Below are 24,399 nucleotides of genomic sequence, written 5' to 3'. Positions count from 1 at the left end.
GGGAAGTTTAGATTGGATATTGGGAAGCAGCACAGGCTACCCATCAGTCACCATTCCTGGAAGCATTCGAGTTGTATGGACACGGCACCTGGGGAATGGGTCAGTGGTGAACACAGCGGTGCTGGGTGAGTGGTTGGACTTGATGATGTTGGAGGTCTTTTCCATCCTAAATGATCCTGTGATTCTAACCACACATCGGCATTCAGTTTGAACATTCTGGACTGGACCCAGGGCCACTGCTGACTACTCTGACCCTCCAACCAGTAGTGACTGGATGAATTACCCAAATTTTCACAGCAGCACCATCCTAAGTGCATTTGTACCAGTTTAACAAGCTTCTATATACAACAAGAATACTATGCTTTGGAAAAGGCAGTATCACCCAAAATACTGTAACCAGTAAAACATGGCAATTTTCTTCAAAAAGGTGAAAACTGCACAGTTTGCCTTGTGTGGGATGGCTCCCACTCAACAGCTATGGAAAGCCCAAGGTTACTTGGGCTTTCTAACAGACCATACTATCTTCAGAGGCAGCGTAATGTCAGATGGAAAAAGACCAGCTAGGACTAAGAACAACTGCCCTTAATCTACCAAAACCAAGTTACTATTGTTACCACTATGCTGTGCAACAAACAGCAACATTATGATCCAATTCCAGTTCAAGGGGAAACCTCGTCCCTCATCATCCCAGTCTAGGTAAGTGAGGCCAATGAAAAAGTAGGGACCATAACAACCTTCAAAATCATAAGAAGATATATCAATTTTTTCACCCTGTCAAGCAGAAGTGTGGGAGAGGCAAAAAAGAAGCCAACAAAAAAAAAAATCAGCTTAACTTGCAACAAAGGAGGATACAGAAGTGTGTATCAAACTACCAGCTGTGGACACACCAGAATGATCTACATAGAACAAACATGGAGCAGTCTTTAACTGTTTCTTAGGAGCTACTTGGAAAACTGTCCTTTGAGAATGATCTGGACTTACTGTACCTTGCAGCAGTGGCAAAGCTCAGGCCGGCTGGTTACACTGCCTCTGCCACCCCGCAGTTACATACTGCCAGTTACTGTTACTTTCCTATCTAGTGAGAGCTTTTCCTAAAAGTGCCTGTCATTCTGATCCCTGTAAAATTATACCGTGGACCTTTATGAAAAAGGTTGTTTTTGTTGCGGATGGCTCTGCCTACGATTTGGGCCATGCTTTGTGAAAATCCATGTACAAGTAGGAAGACTGGTTTTTCTAACAGCTTAAATCTAAACAGGCAAAGGGATAGAGACAGAGCTTTAGCAGACACACAGCTAATCATTAGGTTACCACTTCTTTTCCTGCTTCACCTCTGATATGTTCTTTTACCAGAGAGAGGGATATCCGGCCCACCTATGAAACACCACTTCCAAACCAGGTTTGAAAAAAAAACCCACAAACCATACTACTATCTGTTGTCTTTTAACTGAAGACAGTTGTCAGAACAGAAGCAGTAGGAAAAATGGAGACTAAATTGCCAGGCAGCTTCTTCACTTACCTTACTGAACGGAAAACGTGATAAAGCAACACAGCACATATGAGTGTGCAGATTTTTCTTTGTCATTACACAACAGGATGGGAAAAAAAATTTCTCTTTTGAACTCCTTGGGACTGAATGTCACCAATCTTCCCTTCCCAGATATGGAGCTGAGAATGTTTAAATTCTAAACTTAGTGAATTCAAGGCCCTTACCTCATCTTACAAGTTAACTGATCTCTACATTACCAACATTCCCAGCACAATCTCCTCTCTTGCTTCTTGTCTATCAGTGGAAGAAATTACTCTTGCCAGGTAGGAAACTGTTCCTACCGTTTGGGGAAAGCCATCATGGGAAGTGCTACTTATCATGTGTCACTTCAGCTATAGCTCAAGAATCATCAGCGCCCTGTGCTTAACCCTCTTCAGGGCTGCTGGATTGCTGGATCATCCTGGTCTATAAATAACCCGAAATAAAACCACACTGCAGACATAGAGAGCAGGCCAGCAGAGGCTGAATTTCCTCACACATCATGCACAGAGGCGGCTGACACTACCTACAGTGCCACAGGTGAGGCCAAAACCCTCCCCCACCGCGGCCCAGGGCGCAGCCTCAGCTTTTGGGACCAGGAACAGTGGGAATGGAGACTACGGCACTTCGAGAGCCCGCAGCAGTCCGGGCCCGGGGACACAGGGCGGGCCCCACCACCAGCCGAACGAAGGGGGAAAGCGACCAGCTTCCTCAGCCGCATCCCCTCAGCGGGGGCGAGGGCCCAGCCCCGGCCGATCCGCCGCAGGGGAAGGAAGCGGGACATGACTCATGGCTTTTATCTGCTCCTGGGTGGCCCCGGAGCGCTCCCCGCCGCCAAGGCGGCGCTGGCGGCGGAGCGGGGCCTCGGGCGGCGGAGCGGGGCCCTGGGGCAGCCCCCGCGCCCCGGCCCGGTGCGGGGTGCGCCGGCGGCACGTGGCCCGCGCTGCGCCAATGGCAGCGGCCGCGACCATAGAGCGGGGCCGGGCGCTCGCTGCACATCCCGCCCGCTGCCCTTCTCGCCGCTGCCGCCATCTTGCTGCGGGCGACGGAACGCGCCCGGCCGCGGCGCCGGGCCCGCGCCTTCCCCCCGCTCACCTGAGGCGCTCCCGCCCCCGCCCTCCCGCGCCGGGCCCGGCATTACCTCTAGTCGGCCCGCAGCGAAGCCTATGCTGGGTACGAGGCCGCCGGCCCGGCCGCCATCTTGGTGCAGCAGAGGGGATGTGCGTGACCTACAGCATGCGGGCGGCCCCGCCCCGTCCCAGCGGGTTGCTATGGGGATGGGGCGCGCGCCTGCGCGCGGAGCCCGGCGCGGCCCGGGGGCGGGGCCTGGGGCGGGGCGGCCCCGCCCCCTCCTCCGGCCGTGCGCGCGCGGGAGCGGAGCTCGGAGCTGGCGGCTGAGGGAGGCGCGAGCTGAGCTGCGCTGAGGTGAGGGGGCCCTGCCCTGCCTCGGGGGAGCTCGGGGTCCCTCTGCGCGGCGGCAAAGGGAGCGGGGATGAGGGGAGGCGGCGGGGAGGAGCGCTGGAGAAGGGTCTCGCCTTTTCAGCCGCGCAGGCGAAGCCCCGAACCTGAGGGGTTTGGTTGAGGTTGGGTGATGCTGGTGAGGAGGGAGCGGGACGATGGGCGCTGCGGGCGGTGCCGGGGTCCCCGGTGAGGCACCGCCCAGCGCGGGACCTAGTGGTTGTATGGGCCGCCGTGGGACCCTCGAGCGGGGGCCGCGGAGGAGCGGAGCCTCTCCCACAGCGTGTAAGGCAGTCGCTTCTGAACACGGTCTCGTAGAAAACTCCGGCCGCGCTGTTGAAACCGGAGGGTGAAGAATGTGACTGACCATCTCCTGAGGAAAATCCAGGCTGCTTCGAGGCACCCGAACCCTAAGCCCCTAACCCCGACCTCAACCCTAAGCCCCCCGAGCTCGGGCTGCGGTCGAGCAGGGCCTTGGCCTTCGGGTTCGGGTGTGCTCCTGCCTGTGACGGAGAGCTCAGACCTGAGGGGAACGCTGTGGGAACGATCATTCGTGAAAGATTCCTGTGCTTGGTCCGTTTGTTAAAATATAGTGCAGCTGTAGCCGTCTGCATAACTCTGCTCGCTGCTTCGTTTCTTAGCAGCTGTGAGAAACTTTCCTCTGCTTTAGCCTGCCTCTGAGAAATGGTTGGGTGACAGACAAGTCTCACAAATTAAAAGAATGTTCCTCTGTGTTCCAGCAGGATCTAGTTTTGTTTGGCATTGAAAACCTCTCATGGAGAATGCTTAAGCAGGAATCAATGACATCACTGGCAGGAAACACTCTTGGAAGGAAGAGTTGCTATCAGAGCAATCTTACATGATAAAAGGCTCACGGATAACCTCTTCACTAGTTGAATACATCACAGGTCATAGATCGTTTTATGGACTGAAATGCAGATGTTGCAGATACTAGAATTTATTTTTGTCTTGAAATTTCCCTTGAGAACCATGTTATCCAGTTTTTATTTTGTGTGAGTAACCAGGGTGCCGGATTTTTGTTAGCAACTTCGGCTTCATGAGAAGGGACACCAGATTGCTTCAATGTTTAACATCTTCAGTCTGGACCTCCCATCAAACCCAAATGAGGTTGCAGTTGTGTAAACATACACCTATATGGTAGCTTTGAGAAGAAAATCCTCGAAATCGTCCCCACATTGAAACAACTTTACCTTGTGCCTGACACAAAAAGTTGGGCTTCTGCTATCTAACACTGGACAGTTTGTTTTGATTCCAAGATGTCTCTTTGCTGGGAGAAACAGACTGAAGCAGTTTGGTGTAATTTCACACGAAGCTGAACTTGCTGACAAAAATCTGCTTGGAAGATGGAAAGGAATCAATGCTAATTTCAAATCCGTAGAATTGAAGTGTGAGTGAGCTTGATAAGAGGTGAGTGTGGGCTTTGGGATTGGGAACAGATACCCTTTGGTAAGAGGGTAAGCCAGGGGAGGGACTAGAAAGGGGAATTGAGCTCTCATCGCTTGCAGATACAGCATATGCTGACATTTTTATTTTGCTACGGTAAATCACATGATCTCTTGAAATCATGCAAGTTAGTGGTTGGTGAGTCTTTGTTAAGAGACCTTTTTGCATAGAAGTGTTAGATAAGAAATCTTTACTTTTTTTGTGTGTGTGTGTCCCTGGCATGTTTTATATTTCACATGCAGCTACACGTGAAAATTTTATATTGGCGACAGAAGGTAGAATGACTGAGTTTGCAAGCATCTAGATAAAAGAGGAGGAGAAAAAGTTTCGTTTTGAAGCTGTTAGCTCTTTACAAAACACTCGAGCATGATGGAAAATGCTGAAGAGAAAGAGGATTGAAAAGAAAAATAATAACTGAGTTTGGGGGTTTTTTTAGCTTTGAAGAAACTGTTTCCTGTAAAGAGCAAGGTGTCTTTTAGCAGGGTGTTTGGTTTGGTTAGTTTCCGGAAAGGATGTGGACTTTCAAGGCTTCAGAACAGTTTGTCACACACCTGATGCCTTCAGCACCCCACATTCATGTTGCTTGAATTTATTGTCTGACTGTGTTTATAGGAGCAATGGTAGCTGAAAATTCTGCCTGTTGTTAGTACAGGAGAGTCAAATGCTTGTGCTCTGTGAAGAAGTGGACACTGTTTCAGAATCTGGACATCCAGTCAGGGATGCTTCTTTTTCAATTTAGTGTGCAACATTGGATATTACATTGGTTTGTGGGTGAGTTTTTCTCTCATACAATTTTTAAGAAGCTGAAAAACATTATTATTTTTTCAGATTTTTTCCTGCCCTTCCCTAAAAATGTCCAAGGTAAGAATAATATTTCTGTCTTCCAATGTAACAATGTGAAACCTATTTTTTGTTTTTAAATACTAATCTTCAATGACAAATTGTGCAACTTGCAGCTGTTTGATGATGAAAGGTATTCTAAATTTACTGTCTATAGGAGACATGATATTGAAAGATGAGTGATGTAAAACATATATTAAAGTAGTTTCATGCAAGTATAAATCTCTGCAGTTAACTAATACTCTTGGAAGGATTTTAGTCAGAGTTGTATGCAAGCTCCTTGGTGCATCTTCGTTGAAACTTCCTTTCTTCAACTTTATTTTGAGCAGGACTCATTTAAGAAAATGATGGTTTAGATATAATTTCTTTCTTTGCTAATAGAATCAACTGGTTTTCCAATAAAATCCTTCATTTAAAATATTGTAACCTAAAATACTATTGTCATGCTGGGATTCATCTAATTCTTGGCCCCCAGCATTTAATATGATAGGTAAAATATCCATCTTGGCTTATTAGGGTGAAATGAATGATAAAGGGTGCTTGAGTAATGTGTTTGAGGAAGGAAATAAGAGATGTAAAGATTTCTCTGCCATATCTGTAGCAGTGAGCATTCAAAACGCTACTGTGTAAATTCCCCTTCCCCACACTTTGAGAGAGCTCTCTGAAGAGCACTTCCAGCAGACGGCTGTCACTTCGCAAGTTGCTCAGGGTTTTCCTTTGGATGTGCTAAAAACGGATCAGAAACGGTCATCTTTTTATTCAAGTCCACAGAAAACTGTTTCATTTTAACTGTGTGTGAAGACTGTTCAAAAAGTGTGTGATTAGTGACCACACTTCATACTTTGTCATACTTCAATAAATAATTATTTGGGATTTTGTTTCTGTTTTATCTGTTTTACTTGAGGTGATCTTGGCTGGAGAGCTGAACAAGTGAAGTTTTTTTTTTTTTAAGCTCTAGGTCAATGTAGTTGTTTTGCACTTCTTTGTGAAACTGTTGAGTAGTAGGAACCTCTGAGTAGTTTCCTCTTTGTATGTCACGTAGCTTCAAACCTTTTGAGATAAGTGAGGAAAGCAGTTCTACAGACTCGTAAGTCTTGAGTGGTTGTTTATTACTGTCTTATTTTATTTTTTAAATTTCATTTTTAGCAACAGCCTGCTCAATTTACCAATCCAGAAACTCCCGGCTATGTTGGATTCGCAAACCTTCCCAATCAGGTTCACCGAAAGTCTGTGAAAAAGGGGTTTGAATTTACTCTTATGGTGGTTGGTAAGGAAGCGTTTTACAGTTTTTCTCACAATTAGTGCTTGTTCACAGGGAATTTGATGTTAAAATGAATGTTACTTCCACTATTGTAAGGCTCCAGCTGGCATCAGAAACTTTCCTGTACTGTAGCATTTAGCTTTCTTTTCTATTTTATTGATTCTTGCAGCAGTTGTTTACCACATTTCAAACCATGCTTGAATACATTAATAAGTTTGTGGGTGAAGAAATTTTATTGTGCACTCCATCAATCATTTCTTCCTTCCTTCTCCCCTTACAGTATTCCAGCATTCCATTTAAAATGTAGTTTTAAACTGGTTTTGCATTTGAATACAGTCTTGGTTCACTTGCATGTTTTGATTAAGAGACTAGGGTTAAGGAGACCATTCTATTTAAGATGTTGTTTATGCTTCTGTAGTTCAAAACAATCTGAACTCTAGTCTTTTCAACCCTTCCAAATACTCTCGTGAAAGAGTGAGAAAGACTGAGAATTGGACCAGTTGGTTTTGGTGTGAGCTGTTACTTTTTACATTGATCATGATTTTATGTTAGCAGTTGTAATCTAAAGTGTTGTTCTATTTGATAATTCATTGGGAATCTGCGTTGGTATCTGGAATGGAAAGAAAAATCTAGTGTCTGCAGAAGAAATACCTTGATCCTTTGAGAAATCGGTTGATGTTCTTGAAGGTTAAGTAGACTCCCAAATCAGGCTTGGGTGTCTTCTCTGTTTCTCTGTTTGTGAGCCATAACTTGTGAGTTTTGGTGTTTGAACTCTGTAATTCTTGCTTTCACAAGAAGTACCCTGATAGAATTAGGCTCTTTATTACCTGGCACCACAAGAAATAAATCCCATTTGTGTGTTGGATTTGCCCAAGAGAGATCATAGTGGGAACGAGCAGGAGAGGTGACACACAGTGCATGATAGGAGGTGTTTAACTTCTTAATTGTTTTTGATTTTAGTAGTTACAGAGAGAGTCTATCCTCAAACCTTTCATTAGTTTTGCCAAATGACAGCCCTAGCACTGCTTTTGTCCTGCTTCTGAGTTTTGTTCTTCAGTGTTGTACAGAGTTTGCCCTTATGTTTGTCTTCCTAGAATTTTATTGTAGTTGTTTACTGTATCTTTCATTAGACTTGATTTGGATGATACCATAAAGGATATCTTATAAAATCTAAGAGTCAAGCCAAACTATAAGTAGCTGCTTTAAATTATGCTATCTACTGTAACTCTTCAGAATTTACTGTTCAGTGATCCTAAAAGTGGGAATAGTTTGGAGAAAGAAGAGATGGGCTTTCTCTGCTGTAGCTAAACTTAACTTTCAGATCTCTTTGAATTCTAATTGCAAACAGTGCCATGTAAAACAGTTCTGGAAGAAAGCAGTGCAAAATTATGTAGACCAACAGTTGTTTCTAGCCTCTTGTAAAATAGAAATGGAATAGAGAGGGGAAACGACACGGTGTAAGAGTAACAGAAAGGGGTTTAATCCACCCATGTTGGAGTAAAGTGGAACTTTATGGTTGTTGCCTGCCACTGTTTTAAGGGACAAATGAAAACTGCAGGAAGAGAACTCGGAAAAAAATAATTCCATTGAAAGTTTGGAATGGTATTTTAAGATACACTAGCAGAAGGAGGCAGCTGATGTAAGATAAAATAAACCATACTTTAAATTTTTGATTATTTCAACAGTTTGGAATGTGAATTCTTTCTCTTCAAATATGCATGGAGTTTAAGTATGTTCCCTTGTGGACTGTGTCACAGTGCCTGTTTCAAACTATCATTCTTCATTAAGTTGCCATCCTTCTTCATTTGTGAGCAGGGTAATACTTTAAAAGCTGCCTGTGCTGACAGAATCCTAATCAATGATGTTGCTTTTTCACCTTGCTTTTGGTTATGTTTTTTTTCCCTGGTATTGTTTACTGTGGTATCTGAAAATATGAGCTGGAGTTTATAAGAATTTGGCTGCTTGGCTGTGTTGCTCCCAAAGAAATCCCAATCACTTGTATTTATTAACAATTTTATGTTTATTCTCATTATTTAGCTATGACTTCATCTAAATAGTTATTTCAGTTAAGAGTCACTAAACTACTGTAGCCAGTATCATTGTTGCCAGTGACTATGAAAACTGATTTTGTTTATATGTAATATTTACCCATACTGGAACTATGGAATGTGGCACTGGATGAAATCATACTTTTTTTGGTTTTGCCAAAATGACTCCATGTGACTGTTGAGTTACTCTGGGTGCGTGTCACCTTCACTGGTGAAGGCTGCACTGGCACAATCTGACCTTGAAAGCTGCATTCTATAAGGCATTAAAAACTGGCAGCCCCTACTCAAATCTTTATTTAAAAACAATTTTCATCTTTTTTTTCTTTTGTTCAGATATTTTTGTCAGATTCATATTGCAGAATAGTCTGTGTTACTCAGGGATTCTGTGGCCCATCATTTTTTAACATCTAATTTTTAAGTTTAATTCTATCAACACCTGAAATAGAACTAAAATTCTAGAAAAAGATCTCCTCAGTGAATTCAAGTACTGACCATTACAAGTTGCTGCTCTTTCTTATGCTATGAACATTTTTTCTGATTAAAATCTTGATCTTTAACTAGTTTGTTGTCCTCTGAACTTTCCTCATGGCCGTCTTTATCTCTAGAACAAAAATATATTTACAGTACAAATTGGTAATCCCCAAGTTCATCAGTATAAAAAAAATTACTCAGTGGCCATATTCCTCTTGCTTTTAGTTCTTGTTTGCCATATTGTCATAAAAAGCAGAAATAAATCCCACTTTATGATGCCTGGCTGTGCAGAAGTTCAGCAATGCATTTTTCATTGTTTAAATGGATGATGTAGCCTTGAGAGGATATAGCTTCTCACTGGGTATGATATTTCACATTCTGGAGTGATAAAAGAAAAGCATGTCTTAAAAATCAGGAGACATGAAATGGGAAATCTTAGGTCTAAATGGATCCCAACTCTGCTTGACTAGCAGAATTAATTACAAATCATCAGTGAAAGCTCTGGGAAAGTGCATTATAAAGCCAAGATGTAAAAATTGTTATTCAACCCTTTTGTGCAAACTTTGTTAATCCAAAATTATAAGTTGTAAATTTTTAATTTGAAAGAAATATGAAAAAATGTAGAGTCAGATAATACTGTCCAGATACTGTAGAAATTATTTATGTAAATATGTTGAATTTATCTTTATATTGAATCACAGGTGAATCTGGATTGGGGAAATCTACATTAATAAACAGCCTCTTCTTGACAGATCTCTACCCAGAAAGGATAATCCCAGGAGCTGCTGGTAAATACATCTTTGCTCAATGATTTTTGGAGTTGAGTGCTTTTATCTTTGAGTTTTGGTAACAGCCAGCAGTGATTTCTAGCTGTAAGAGTTTCTAATGTATTTCCTGACACTTGAGCTGTTTGATAAAACCATTTTCCTCTGCAGCTGGGATGTCTATCGGGTCTTTGTTATTTAGATCTTGGGTGTATTTGTATTAGCATCTAGAAATTTGATCCCTTCTTTTGCTTAAAAATAGTCATTGTGCCACAGTAAGAGAAACAATCAACTAAAACAATCAGAGAATTTATTTAGTTTTTAATCTGTTGCAATTGTAAACATATGAATTGTTTATACCTGCTTGCACCTTAATTCCTTTGCTTTGGATGGATATTTAGTGAATGAGGGCTTCACTTCCTGTTCTTCTTCATTCCCTTGTCCTATTTTTATTCTGTTAATCAAGGCATGCAATAATCCAACAAAAGAGGATATTGTAATAAAATAAAAGATGCAATTTTTCCCTTTTTGCTACCTGTTGAGTGACTTGCTTTAAGGGTTTTATCATGTTAGCTGATGATTACATATAACTTCCAGCCTTAGGAAAAAAATCCATTATGTATAATTTTGTATTGTTCTCCAATTACCTATGGTTTTGTGTCAGTCCCTTTTGCCTTAATTTCTACATTATTTTTAAGAAAAGTATGAAATCTCATATAGTCCTCTAATAACATCTAAAGAATTTATGTACTGAATCCTTCTGTTATCAGGCCTTAAAATGTAATCGATAGAATAATATTTATGCAGTTTTATCTGCCAATTAATCTTTGGAGCTTATCTCAAAATGACACGGTCTTACAAATTTGATTCTGAAAGATGGAGTTTGTTGTCTTTCAGATAAGATTGAACGCACTGTGCAGATTGAAGCCTCAACAGTTGAAATTGAAGAGAGGGGTGTGAAACTGCGGCTGACAGTTGTAGATACACCAGGATATGGGGATGCTATCAATTGTCGGGACTGGTACGTGCACAGAGAATGTATCTTGATCTATCTATGGAGACTGACATAGATTTCTTATCTGTCCTGGGGGGTGGAAGTGTGGTGTGTGTCTGTGAAATGCTGAATTTGAGGTGGGATTTTTCGTTTTCTTATTTTGAGGAAGCTTAATTTCAGAGTTATGAATTAATTCTGATACATGTAAAGAGGCATCAATGACTTCGACACAACTTGAAATAAATTTTGTGGCACTTTTTTTTTTTCTTTGTTAACTTTCATTTTGCTTGAAAGAGCTTTAAGTGAACTGTGACCTTGACTCTCAATAATACTGTAAGAAAGTAAATCACCTACTCTTCAGTGCAAGCAAAAATCCACCCTTAGATCTTGTCTACATTCACTTGAGCATTCTCAGATTCCGTGCCTAATTTTTTAGTGCTTTTCACCATCTTAGATTTTGATTGTTTGGTTGTTTGTTTTTTTTTTTTTTTACAAATTTACATTATAGTAAATACTGAGAAGTAATCTTGAGATCAATGGCAATCGGTTTTCAACGGTAATCCCTTTTCCCACATCTCTCAAGCCCGTGAACCTCAAGGTAACCTCTGGCTTTCCCCAGAACTTTGGAAATTAAGTGCTTCCCAATAAAGTGAAATTCTGGTTCAAGACCACATGTCCTGTCCTGGTGAGCCCAAGGGCTACTGCATGAACAATCTCCTGTTTAATTTGTTCAAAAGCTTGTTGTTGTTCAGGGCCCCACTTGAAATCATTCTTCTTCTGGGTCACATGATAGAGAGGCCTTACAGTCTGACTGTACTCTGGATATGCTGCTTACAAAAACCCACAGCACCTGGGAAAGCCTGAGCTTCCTTCTTGCTGGTCACTGGGGACAGAGCTGCTGTTTCGTTGACCACATCTGTTGGAGTCTGATGATGCCTATCTTGCCATTTTACTCCTAAAAACTGGACTTCCTGGACAGGTACCTTGACCTTACTTTGTTTTACAGCAAAACCAACCTTCAGGAAGAGCTGGATTATCTTCTCCCCTTTTTCAACAACTTCATTTGCCGTGTTTCTCCACACAGTGATGTAATCAATGTATTGCAAGTGTTCTGAAGCCTTGCACTTTTCCAGTGCAGTCTGGATCAGTCCATGTCAAATGGTAGGCTGTACTTCCACCCTGAGGCAGTCAGTTCCAGATGTACTTCAGCTTCCAGTGCAATCAGCTGTTGGGATTCCCCGTCTTCCCAGAAATAAATTCTTCCCCTTTGTATCTCAATGGCATCAGGGTACACTTGTTCTGCTCTGCCAAGCCATTGGATCAACACAGCCTAATAGGGATTGTCTCTTTCCTCCACCTGGCTGGAGGCTGGTTCTGGTTGTGGTACTCATTGCTAGCTTCTTGTAAATATGACCTGGAAGTCCCCTCATGGTAGGTCCCATCCAAGAGGATCAGAAGTAACATCAGCCCTTCTATTCTGTCTGAGGACATGCCCGCTGGAAACTGGAGCTGTGTTTATCCTTGAAGAATTTCCTGTGGTGGTTGTACTTCCTCTCAACTCCTGCACCCATGCTGCTGAGGCAGTGGTGGGTTTTCCATCCCACTTCCTCATGTCCTCTCTGTGGTCATGTGGGTAAAACCACAGGTTACATCTTGGTGCATATCGTGCCTCTTGAGGAGGGCAGTGTTTGCTCCCAGTAGCAGAGGCTCTGGCCCATACTGGTGGGGTATGGAACATTTCCTCTCTAGTTTGCTCGAGTTCTTCAAATCTGCTCTTAATCTTGGACAGTCTTTCCACAGCTGAGGTGCAGGTTGGTAGGGAAGAAAAAAGATGATATTACTGCCAGAGTTAGGTCACTTGAAGCACTGTTTGCTCTCCTTTCATTGACAACAACACAAATGAGTTGGCATACAACAATGGCGTGCTCCGTACAAACTTCTGCCATGTGGATTGTGTACAGTGGACCTCATCTGGATCTACAGGGCACTGATCATTATTTGGACCCCTATAGATTGCCTCCAGCACAGCTAATTCTCTCAGGTACTGGATACCTTCCTCCATGGCCTTCCACCTGCCTAGTCACATTATTAGATCATCCTTGATAGAATACCTTTCCCTCACACTTGACAGGAGTCGCCACCAGAGCTGTGAGTTTCTGTCCTCTTCCCAATCCCCTTGTCAATGCGCACATCCCAGGCCAGGGATCCCAGTTGCTTGGCTTCCCTACCATCTGGTTCCATAGCGTGGGCTGTGGTATCCCAGTACCGGTGCAGCTGGGTTGCCAGGGGCTCCCTCAGATGGCGGCTGAAATCTTTTCATGTATCTCACAGCTCACTAGGGATAGCAGTCGGGTGATTATCTCTGGCCCTGTCTCTTCCTCCTGCTGTGAGGGCCCTGCTTCCTCTTCATCCTTCACTAAGCAAACTGATTTGGTCTTGGATTTCTTCTTCTGTGTAGGGGCAACTGTTCGTGGCACAGGTTGTTGCAGTGGTTCAGCTGCAGCTGGAAAGGCCACAGTGCCTGTTGCTCTGCTTTCCTCCTTCTCCCCTGAGGGTGCTCTCTAGTGACAAGCAGTGTCCAGTAAATAAAAGCCAGGGCTCAGCACACTGCAATAAGTTGCTCCTCTCTGGAGTTGCCCCCTCCTGCTGATCTGGGCCAGAACCAGGACACTAGGGAACAGAAAGTTGGATATAAGCAGGCAGTCCCTGAGAGCCATTAATATCCTGGGCTGCATCAAAAGCAGTGTGGCCAGCAGGTTGAGGGAGGGAGTTCTGCCCCACTACTGTGCTCCTGTGAGACTTGCACCCAGCTCTGGGGCTCTAGCACAAGACAGACATGGACCCACTGGAGCAGGTGCAGAGGAGGACCACGAAAATGATTCAAGGGCTAGAACAGCAGTAAAGAGAGGCTGGGAGAGTTTGGGCTCCATCTGGAGAAGAGAAGACTCCAGGGAGACCTTACTGATGCCTTGAAATTTATCAAAGTGTCTCACAGGAAACATGGAGAGAGACTTAATAACAGGGCCTGTAGTAGCAGAGCAAGGGGCAATGGTTTGAAACTGACAGTGTATTTAGGTTGGATGTAGCAGAGACCTTTTTACAGTGATGGTGTTAAGACACTGGCACAGGTTGCCCAGAGCAGCTGTGGTTGTCCCATCCCTGGAAGTGTTCAAGGCCAGGTTGGACAAGGTTTACAGCACCCTGCACTAATGGAAGGTGTCCCTGCCCATGACAGTAGCTTGGAACTAGATGATCTTTAAAGGTCCCTTCCAACGCCAACCATTTATGATTTTAAATCAGTTTGGAACAAGAACCTTAAAATATCTTGAAAATGTGTGGTTAATGTTAATCAAGATATAAACACTAACCCAAGAGAAATTTGTTGTAGAACTGAGGTTGGGTTATATATATTTTATCTTACTATATATATATCTAATAGGCATAGTAGCTTTTTATTCTAGAATTCAAATAAAATTTTGAGATACATGCTCTTCTATTTTCCCTGTTCTATAGAATCAGTAAATGAATTTTTGTCCATCAGAAGATTGGTTCATCAGCAGGGTATCTTAGTGGTTTAATATTACCTTTGAAAGAGTCCTAAAGTTGTGGACCATTTGGTGATTTCTCAAATCCATGCTTGTTTTACAGTTTTAAGACCATAATCTCTTACATTGATGAGCAGTTTGAGCGATACCTGCATGATGAGAGTGGATTGAACAGAAGGCATATCATAGATAATCGAGTTCATTGCTGTTTCTATTTCATTTCACCATTTGGTCATGGGTAGGTGTTTCTCTGTCTTTTTTTTTTTTTTCATTGTTTTATTTTAGAGAGTTGGTTTGTGCCTGTTGACTTAAATTTTCAGAATCGGGTTGCCAGTACTTAAGCAAGTGCTATAACTGCTGACATTAATTGGCTGTGTTCTTTCTCTCTGTGTAAAGAGAGATATTTATGCTGGAGTGAAAATAAATTGGTAATTTACAGTAAAAATAAATAAAATTTTTCCATGTTTTAATTTTAGCCTTAAGCCTCTGGATGTTGAGTTTATGAAGGCCATACACAACAAAGTAAATATTGTACCAGTGATTGCAAAAGCTGACACACTTTCTCTGAAAGAGCGAGAGAGACTAAAGAAAAGGGTGAGTGTTCTTCTGGCTTGCAGAAATGTGTTGTGCTTTGGTTGTAGCAGTATGGTGGCTGAAGAGAGGAGTGTTCTCATTAACCTTACTCTGTCCTAGCTGAGGAAAATATAATCTCATGCACAGTGTAGCATCATTTAATATGTAGTTTGGTATCTTGTAAATTATTTTATTACGTATTTAACTGAGAAATTGTCCTTAGAATGCTGTTTGCAAAATGGCAGACTGGCTACATTTACAATTAGATTGAGTGAATTTTGAAACTTTGGAAAAATATTTAAATACATTTGCTGATGGTAATTGGTCTGTTACCTGTTTAATCAGTCCCAAAGCAGAGATAGTATCTGCATATGGAATGTGCATATGTATTATATATTTTTTTCTTTTACCCAGTCAGAATTCTGATGGTTAAAAAATGGTATTTTCAGTGATGTTTCTGATTTTGGGGTTGTTTTTCTTCCCCTATATCACTCCTTCTAAAGCATTCCAATTCTTTCTTCCAGAGGCAGGACCTCTTAACACATTCAGTCTTGCAGGACTTGATGATGTATTTGCTGAGAGGAGGTGGAATTCAGCAAACCATTACACACTAATAACAGCTATGAAGTTTAGAAAGAAGCATTAGGATTAACTTCTCAAAGGCATGCTGCAGTCTTAGCTCTTGCATTGAAAACTTTATGATTTTTTGTCAGTTATTCTGAAAATCCTTATAGCTATCTTACCCAATCTGGAATAAAAATAGAGACTTTTTATATAGTATATTCTAGTAGGTACGTTTACTGTGCTAGAATTCTGCAGAAATAAGGATTATTCTTTTTTTAAAGAGCAAAATTTGGGGTCTATGGCAAATGGATTCCTGCTGCAGATGCCGTTACTGGCAGTCATGAAGAAAAAAGTATTTGTTGTGTGTATATCTCAGTTTTTCAAACACTCCCACCCCTACCTCCCAAGTTGTAATTCAGAGGTAAGAGCAAGGAGGTTAAGCTGTAGAAAGCAACTATGACTTCTGAGTCAATGCTTTTGTTATTACAAAAAAAATTGCAGAGGTTTAACAAAACACAGTTTCCACAAAGGACTGTGGTTTTGTGAACACTGTTGTTTGTCTGAAAGTCTGTGGCAAGTAGTTGTTGAATACCATGAAGAAATATGGTATTTAAAACCAAATCCTTGTTGAGTAATTTGGATCAGTAAGATAAATCCAGATTTCTTAAGAGACTGCATATTAAGTAATTTTATGTTAAGATTTTAAAGTGCCGATTCTACATGCATATTATATAAATTTCTTTTATTGCAAATCTCAGATTCTGGATGAAATAGAAGAGCATGGCATCAAGATTTATCACCTGCCTGATGCTGAATCTGATGAGGATGAAGATTTTAAAGAGCAGACCAGACTCCTGAAGGTGTGACTGGTTTAATAGGTTATATGTGGATAATATATTGTATTTTTTCAGACTGCTCAGATGGCTTTAGAACAAGACCTGCAATGCAACCTGGAGTGAGTCACTGTGTGTCTGCCCAGGCTTCCCTAGCTTGGAAGATGGTAGCAGCAATTACTTTTATTCATTTTACACCTTTTAATTCAAAGAGTTATGAACTTTTTACCTTAATATGCAGTGCTGGGCAGAACAAGAGTTGTTCTTGGAGTTGTTTGTCCTGGTTCATTATAAGTAACTTTTGCACTTTTGGCTTTCAGGCCAGCATTCCATTTTGTGTAGTGGGGTCCAATCAACTCATCGAAGCAAAAGGTAAAAAAGTTAGAGGTCGGCTCTACCCATGGGGTGTAGTTGAAGTGGAGAATCCAGAGCATAATGACTTCCTGAAGCTGAGGACCATGTTAATGTAAGTTAGAAAATTCCAATTAAATAGTAGTTTAGAAAACAATCACCAAGATAATCAAGCACTGTATTGGGGGTTTGCTGCAGTTGTGTAATCCCTGAAGACATTCAGAATTTGTGTGGGGAAGGCCATGAGCACCCTTTACCTAGCTGAGCTAGGCCTAGTCAGGGATTGGACCACACAGGCCCCATAGGTTCTCTCCAATCTGAATTAGTGATTCAGACTAATAATGCTTTGTCTAATTCTTTTGTCCAACCTAGCGTTGTATTGCTACTCAGATCCTCAGGAACATAAAACAAGTTGTCCTTATTTCAATGTATCTTTAAGCAGATACAATTGCAAAGGAGCAGACTTGAAAAGTCCACTGCTTGGTTTTTTTCCTGGTCTTTGCTACTCTGTTTCGCCTGCTCACATTCATCAGAGGCCTCGCCCAGGAGTACAGCTTCTGTCAGGGAAGTCTCAGGGCTGAGGTGATCTCTCGGTGTCCTTTATTGCACCAATTTAACTGAAATTAGCCTTTAGATTAGTATGCTAATTGGGTGTGCATGCTGAGCCCATTGATCCAAGACAGCGCTGAATGTGAGTTACTTAAGTAAACTGATGTGGCATAAGGATGTTTTATGTTTTAATTACTTTTCTTCCTCCAGCACCCATATGCAAGACCTTCAGGAGGTGACCCAGGATCTTCACTATGAGAACTTCCGCTCTGAGAGGCTCAAACGAGGCAGCAGGTTGTCATCTCATGGTTACATGCTGCTTCTTCCTCTTCTGAATTTATATTTTGCTCCGTGTGTCTCACCTAGCATTGCATTTGGATTTGGTAGATCAAGGGCAGCTCTGTGACTCCAGTCAACATCAAGTTCTATCAACCAGCTTACAAAGAGTGTAACAAAAAATATTTGGTAAATCTGAAGTGACAGTTGTGGAGTTAGGGAATTGTGAGAATAGTTACATCTGTGCTTTGGTCTGAGACTTGAACATAGTTGGATTGGAATGTCAAAGGTACTAAGTAGGACAGATGTCTATGATAAATGTTGTCTTAAAAAACCTGCAAAATTAGATCAGAGCTGATATGTTAAAAAGAGTGTGGGTTTTTTTCAGAACTAGCAGCCGGAATATTTGGATTGGGTCTTTAGAAGAGATGATCGAATTTTTTTGAGGTGCTTTATTGAACATGACATACATAATTTTCTCTACATAGCAGCCACAGGGTAATGGCTGTCAACCCTGTTCTGAGCTGGGGTGGGTAGGGCACATCTTTCCTGGAAAGAGAACTGGGCAAAACACCCCATTTTTAAGTACAATAGCAGGGTCTGTAAAGATGAGTTGGTGAGGTCTTGTGGGAAACCACGTGTTTCCTGGTTTAGGTGTTTCAGCTGCGTCTCTTCTTACAGCCACTAGAGGGTTCCGAATTGCACATTTTGGGGGCTTTGGGGCATTTTGCACAAGTTTCCCCATCCTGCTGTTGACAGAGATTTTGTCACACGTCTGGTCAGTTTTCAGCAAAAGGAGTTTGTTTCTGCTTGTAGCACTGGCCTACAGGCAAGATGAAATGCTCTTCTCTCCTGACTTTAAATCCTGCTTTCTGAAATTCAAGGTGAAAGTCCCCAAATTTCCCAAGTTCTGGCGTCTCTTATCCAACAGGTGTGTACAAAGGCCTTAGAAGTAATGTGACCTAAGGTCATCCAATTTTTAGAGGATTTCAAGTTGCTGTTAAGTTGGGTATGTGAAGCTAAAGCATGTTTTTGTATCTTGCCTAGTTAAGTGGCCCATACACCTTTGCTTTCACATTTCTGAGGCGGTGCTAGGACATAGTCAGGTTTACTGTAAGTGAGAGTAGATTTCACGTGAGTGTATTTCAAGCTTGCACTTCTGCTCCCAGGAGTGCTTGGCAGTAGGTGCTTGTTGACTGTACTCACTAATGATCTCAGAGGCTTTGGGGCACAGCAGATTTTTTACAATCTATTTCTCTGTTAACCTTTTAACAAACACCAGTTTGTTTGCTTTGCATATTTGATGGCACTTGCTTGATTAGATCCATTAGTAGATCTTCCTGTCGTGACATGGAGTAGGAGAAAGCTTTTAACAAAGTGGTAGATAATCTTGAATAAAGCCACGTGGGAGTCAATTGCTTCTCCCGAGTAACAAGGGATGGGACAACAGGAAACGGCCTCAAGTTGCACCGGGGAGGTTTAGATTGAATATTAGGAGAAATTTCTTCATAGAAAGGGTGTTTGGGCGCTGGCACAGGCTGCCCAAGGACAGTGGTGGAGCTACCATCCCTGGAAGTGTTCAAACTGCTTGTGGATGTGGCACTTGGGGACGTGGTTTACTGGTGAACACAATGGTGGGTTAATGCTTGGACTCAGCAATCTCAGAGGGCTTTTCCAACCTTAATGATTTAATGGTTCTAACAATATTAATATTATTTTAGGAAAATAGAAGATGAAGAAGTAAATAAAGACCAGATTCTGCTTGAGAAGGAAGCAGAAGTAAGATGACAGAACTTTATATTCTTATAATGGGGGAATTTTTGTTCTTTTGTTGCTACTTTAGAGCAAATATTTATATGATCTTAATAATTCATAAAGGAAAAACTGTTATATGCCAATATAAAGTTATTTAAGCTTCACTAAGAAAACAGAATGAAAAGAGGTGAGAGGAGACTCAGGATAGGGATTTTTTGGAACAAATGGAATCTGATAAAACATGATTCCACTGTAGTGATCAGCGATGGATTAACGCACACTGCGTGGGCAAGGAGAACCATCCTCTTGGGAGTTAGGGTTCTACACTTAACAACTGCAGACTGGGACAAAGTCAGTTCAGCCCTGCAGCAAAAGAGGGAATGATGGTAGAAAGGGTCAGAAATAAAAAACAAAACAGAAATTCTCATTCTGCCTCTATGACAAATTCCTAATGCGTAGCTCTAATGCTGCTTTTGTTGTTCCTCTAACTCAAAAAGGTTGTAGATAGGCAAGACTAGAAAAAGTGCAATGAAAAGCAAAATGTGGGCAGAAAGGCTGAAGTGGAGACCTGAAGCAGGTCCTGTGATAGGGTAGATGAGATTAACAGCCTTGTTGAGAAGTAGATGACTGGAGGGAAAGGGACTAACATGATCATAGATGGCAGGATGAATGAGAATCTACTACACAAACAAGAGGTCGTTTGTGTAGTAGATTAATGGGATTAATAGATGGCTGATTTCAATTTAAAAAGATACTTCTAACATAGTCTGCAGATTGTGGTATTTGTTAGCATGGAATTTGAACATAGCAAGGTATTTTTGAGCAGGTAAGGCAAAAAATGCTGAGACAGGAGAGTTTGCTTTCTCCATGAATGTGCTCACTAAATGCAGAGGTAGAATTTTTTTGGTTTGGCAAGCTCCAAAGGGACAGATTCTAGATTTTGAGCACGTGTGGATAAGCTCTGGGAGTGGGCACCTGGCTGTCAGGCTCTTCCGTGCACTTCCTAACAGCTTGTACAGGGGAGAGAGCTGAGTTAGATGAGCTCCTTAGCCTGCCCTAGCACAAGCAGATGCTCAGACTTCTACCAGTGATCTTAGTGGGGACCCAAGTCCCAAAATATAACTGAATGAAAATGAAAAGGGTTGTTGTTTCAAGCAATATGTAAAACAAGTATAGTGTAAACATTCTACAGGTTTAACTTTATTGTTGAGCTTAACAGTTTAGTTTGAGTTTACAGTGTAAGTGCACAAAGGCACCCAAAATTATTTCCATAGTGAGGTTGACTTGCCACCTGTCAGAGCTGGATGCAACAAAAGGATTTAAGTAATGTATGTGCAACATGGTTCAATTAATCTTAGTAGATGAGTTACATACTTTCCTTGTGTTTAAATGTTTAATATGTTTAAATGCAATACTCTAAAATTGAGCTTCAACCAAGTTTAATTATGCTTTTGTCTCATTGGATGGTTTGCCTGTAATACTTGCTTCCACCTAGTCATTGCTAGCAAGGGAGTTGGGGAGTAATCTTGACAATTTTTTTTTTGATGACAGATACAGGAGTAGTTTGGAGGGACATAAACAAGCTGCTTTTTTTTCTGATAAACTTTAGTAGGTGTAAATGCTTGTTCCATGCTTCAGAACCATAATTTTTATACATTTAACGTCAGAGACTTCCATTTAGGGATGCTTAAAAATCCCATCCCACAGTACAACAATAAAGCCTATTTATTTTGGTCAGTAAATGCCAGCCTCTTCAGGGATGAAGAGCAATAAAAGAAGATGCCATAACCTGAGATCATTGCGTGTCAGATAAAGAAAATGCAGATATGTGATCCCTCTTCAATAAAAATAAGTAATAGAGTGGTGACAGTGAAAAATTATATTCTGAAGTGAGATTAGGGTACAGAATTCTTCTGTGCTGCTTTTCCAGCTCCGTCGCATGCAGGAGATGATTGCAAGAATGCAGGCACAGATGCAGATGCAGATGCAAAGTGGAGAAGGTGACAGCAGTGCAGTTCATGGGCACCATGTGTAAAGTCTTGGGTAAGATGTTCAAATAGCCACTTAAAGGGCTTCTCCTTTAGCTGCTCTCTAATGTGCTTGGTATTAAGAAGTTTTGGAAAAATGTTTGCAAGATGGGTTTCTATAGGTTTCAGTCTTACTTTTAATTTATACAGATTAACTGCTGTTTGCAAAGTTAAATGGCTTGGAGTCAAAGTAAACAGTGTGGTATTGTATGTGTGTGTGTGTATATGAAAATTTTCCAGAAAGCCAATACAATATATACTGGTCAGAATTATGGAGGAAGTCTTTGAAATAGTTTAAACAGGTTTCTCAAGCTCATGATGAAGTAACTCATTGTTTCCTTGTGACTTATAAAATATGTGCAGTTCTTTCAGGTTTCTTAATGTGAGAAGACTGCTATCTGAAATGGTATTTTCCTGTCTTGTTTTTAGATGACTTTATCCCCTGACTTACAGGAGACCTGGAGTTGGATTGCAGTGGTGGAGGCAGAAAGGATGCCTCTTGCTTCTATGTGATCTGGAGCTTGCTGTAGAGTTTAATGTGGGAATATTTTGTGGTAACACCTTGTGAGATGTATTTCGTAACATGTAGTCAGTTGGTATTTTTATATATTATACACATTTGACTTTTGTTTTCTTTAGTCCTTCTTACTTAGGGGTTATTTTAAATTTCCTATTATATTAGGGATACAAAATAGTAATTGATAGCTTTCTAGCCTGATAAGCATTAGATAATATTTTTTTAATATACCTTATTAGCTCCCTGCTTTTAACTTTGTATTCCATTTAGAAATAAACAGCTGTCAGTGATACCTTGTTCAGTGCCAGGTAACAGTCACCTCACTAAGGTTGCACCCCTGCAAGGTTACTTTTATATATACTGCAGTGTTTACATATGTGTGCGAGACCAGCAGCCCTTTCTCTGTCTCTGCTCACAGCAGAGGATTTCCTTGGCCTCTGCAAAATATCAAATGAAAATTCAAGCATGCCTTGTGTCTTAGCGAAAGAAAGAAGAGGAAATGCCTCTGTGAGAGGCACACTGTATGTTACATGACAGACGTTATTTCCTTTAGATTTAACCTTGAGGGTTATTATTTTCCTAAAATCTCTTGTTCTATTGCAGCTAATTTTGAATAGTTTCTTGTAGGCCATCACAAATCACTCCTGCTATTTTCTGGCATTACTGTAGCCAAATAAACTTGAATAAGGCTGATTTTGTTGAATGAGGTAAACTCCGAAGAGTAGTTTTCTATGCATGGGTGTTTCCTATATCCAAAGGCGTAAGAAATTCTATAATTCCTAATCAGTATTTTCATAGTGTTTTTAGGGCATTGCAAACTGTTATATGTAGTAAAAATATAAATATATAAAAATACATATTAGCACGCTTCTCTTTTTAAAAGTGATCTGTTCCTGACAGGATCAATGCAAACAGTATTCTAACTTCTTGCTCCAGGATGGAGTCAGCAGTATTACTTCAGGAGCGGCTGATATTTTTATTAGGCCACGGTCACTTAATACTGATAGCAGAGGAGACTATTCTTATCTTGGCTGGACTTGTGCTGCAGATCATGCCTCGTATTGTGTTTGCAGAAAGTAATCACACTGTAGCACACACCTGCCCTGGTGGTGGCTGACAGGGCAAGCAGTGACACACCTCGGGTTGTCTCCTGCTTCTGATAAAGCCAGCAATCAGATTTCTTCATCTGATCTGTCACAAAACATCCTTATCTGAGCAGCTAATGAACAGATAGAATTGCAACTTCTTTCAGCTCTTTGAGCTCAGGTGCAGCTGTGACTTTTATAATTTTGTTAATGTTTCTTTGAAAAAAATAATAGAATTTCTACAGCTAGTGTATAATTCCAATGGTACTTCAGTGGCTAGATTAAATATAAACCTGTTAATCAACTGAAATTTTTGCTTGCCTGAAACTACTGGTTTATGTTTGAATCTTTCTGAAAATGTGAAGTAAAACCTTGTGTCGTAGCCTTTGCTGGGGAGCTCCAGCTCTCTTTTCAAAAGTAATTACTATCAAAGTTTGACACGGCTCATTTGACCTTCCCTAACCTCGACAAAAGTGAAAATGAGAACCTTTTTGTATGCTGAGATGCACAGAAGAGTTAAGTCCCATTTTGTCAAATCTTTACATATAAAACTTGGATGGAAAAACATATGCTTCTAAATTCTTGAGTTGCTTTTTCAAAAGAAAGTATAGGACCAAAGTAATGTAGCAGCACTGTCAGAGAACACTCCACACCACCTTATTTATTTCTATTTCCATGAGCCTGTACTTGAAGAAAAACTGTGAAATGTAAAATGTCTGCACAGGGGCCTGGTTGTACTTGTCACTCTCACTGTGTATATTGGGTTGTTACTTTTTTTCCTATATTTTTAGCATGGGAACAAGAGCAGATTGTCCGTTTGTTTAGTGCTGTTTGGTGACCATCTGTGAAATTATTTCAGGCAGTGTGTGATTCTTTGGAATATTTACACATCTATTAAAATATTTGATCAGGATAAAGCATTTCATTTGATTCTTAAGCAAAAAAAGACTGATCTAAAAATTCAGCAGGAGAAATATTTTTGTACTCTGTTTTGGTATTTAATGGGAAAAAACAAGTTTATGGCACTAGCCATTTCAAGACAGGTAATTAATTGCTGCTTCTTCCCAAGCCCTTGGGGCAATTGTTCATAGTGTGCCTGATGTCTCTGAAGATCTGTTTCCCCTTCACTTTTCTTGGGATGGTCTTGAAGTTCATGGGTTTGTGCTAAGGCATGAAAAGCAAGACTGCTTTTCTCAGAAAAGCTGCTGGTAAAAGAAAGCTATGAGCAGCAGAAAGACTTGGGGACAAAAGGTAGATTCTGTTTGGTGGCTTGCTGAACTGGCCACAGTTCTTCTTCTGTTACTGTGTTGTGATGGTTTTTATTTTAGGAGTAAAACCACTTTGAATTTGGAGACCTTTATAGTTGATAGCAAAAATTACTTGTTCTTGGTACAAAAACCTGTTATATTCTATGTACTGCAATTAGCCAAAACCGTAATAAAAATTGCTAAAAAGCTATTTTGTGTTTATTATGGTTCTTTATTATAATCAATATTATT

At 41.1% G+C, this 24,399-nt stretch overlaps 2 protein-coding genes across 4 annotated transcripts in view; one reads left to right on the top strand and one right to left on the bottom strand.

The window, feature by feature from the left end:
• LOC125331000 (high density lipoprotein binding protein) overlaps window positions 1-2,774 on the bottom strand; it is a 39,218-nt gene extending 36,444 nt beyond the window's left edge. Inside the window, exon 1 of the mRNA XM_048314811.1 lies at window positions 2,667-2,774. The gene's annotated coding sequence lies outside the window, so the exon portion shown is untranslated. The remainder of the gene's footprint in view (window positions 1-2,666) is intronic.
• SEPTIN2 (septin 2) lies at window positions 1,978-24,358 on the top strand. 3 transcript variants are annotated; one of them, XM_048314816.1, is made up of 13 exons: window positions 1,978-2,065; window positions 5,276-5,308; window positions 6,434-6,554; window positions 9,769-9,855; window positions 10,729-10,852; window positions 14,474-14,608; window positions 14,847-14,964; window positions 16,266-16,367; window positions 16,661-16,806; window positions 17,451-17,534; window positions 19,238-19,295; window positions 21,202-21,314; window positions 21,728-24,358. In XM_048314816.1, the coding sequence occupies exons 2-12, from the start codon at window positions 5,300-5,302 to the stop codon at window positions 21,304-21,306; spliced, it is 1,089 nt and encodes a 362-aa protein (XP_048170773.1). In that variant the 5' UTR covers window positions 1,978-2,065; window positions 5,276-5,299; the 3' UTR covers window positions 21,307-21,314; window positions 21,728-24,358. The 3 variants fall into 3 exon arrangements, with proteins under 3 accessions (XP_048170773.1, XP_048170774.1, XP_048170772.1); XM_048314815.1 differs by lacking the exon at window positions 1,978-2,065 and adding an exon at window positions 2,857-2,950; XM_048314817.1 differs by lacking the exons at window positions 1,978-2,065; window positions 14,474-14,608 and adding an exon at window positions 2,855-2,950.
• The last annotated feature ends 41 nt before the right edge of the window (window positions 24,359-24,399 follow it).

Source organism: Corvus hawaiiensis, chromosome 10 (assembly GCF_020740725.1).
Source record: "Corvus hawaiiensis isolate bCorHaw1 chromosome 10, bCorHaw1.pri.cur, whole genome shotgun sequence".
Taxonomy (NCBI): Eukaryota; Metazoa; Chordata; class Aves; order Passeriformes; family Corvidae; genus Corvus; species Corvus hawaiiensis.
This window is presented reverse-complemented; position numbering and strand designations above follow the sequence as displayed.

Bases quoted from the DNA above. Each gene is read 5' to 3' on its own strand.
- SEPTIN2 (XM_048314816.1), top strand. The intron at 9,856-10,728 runs GTAAATACATCT...GTTGTCTTTCAG, and splicing joins GATAATCCCAGGAGCTGCTG to ATAAGATTGAACGCACTGTG. The intron at 17,535-19,237 runs GTTGTCATCTCA...ATATTATTTTAG, and splicing joins AGGCTCAAACGAGGCAGCAG to GAAAATAGAAGATGAAGAAG.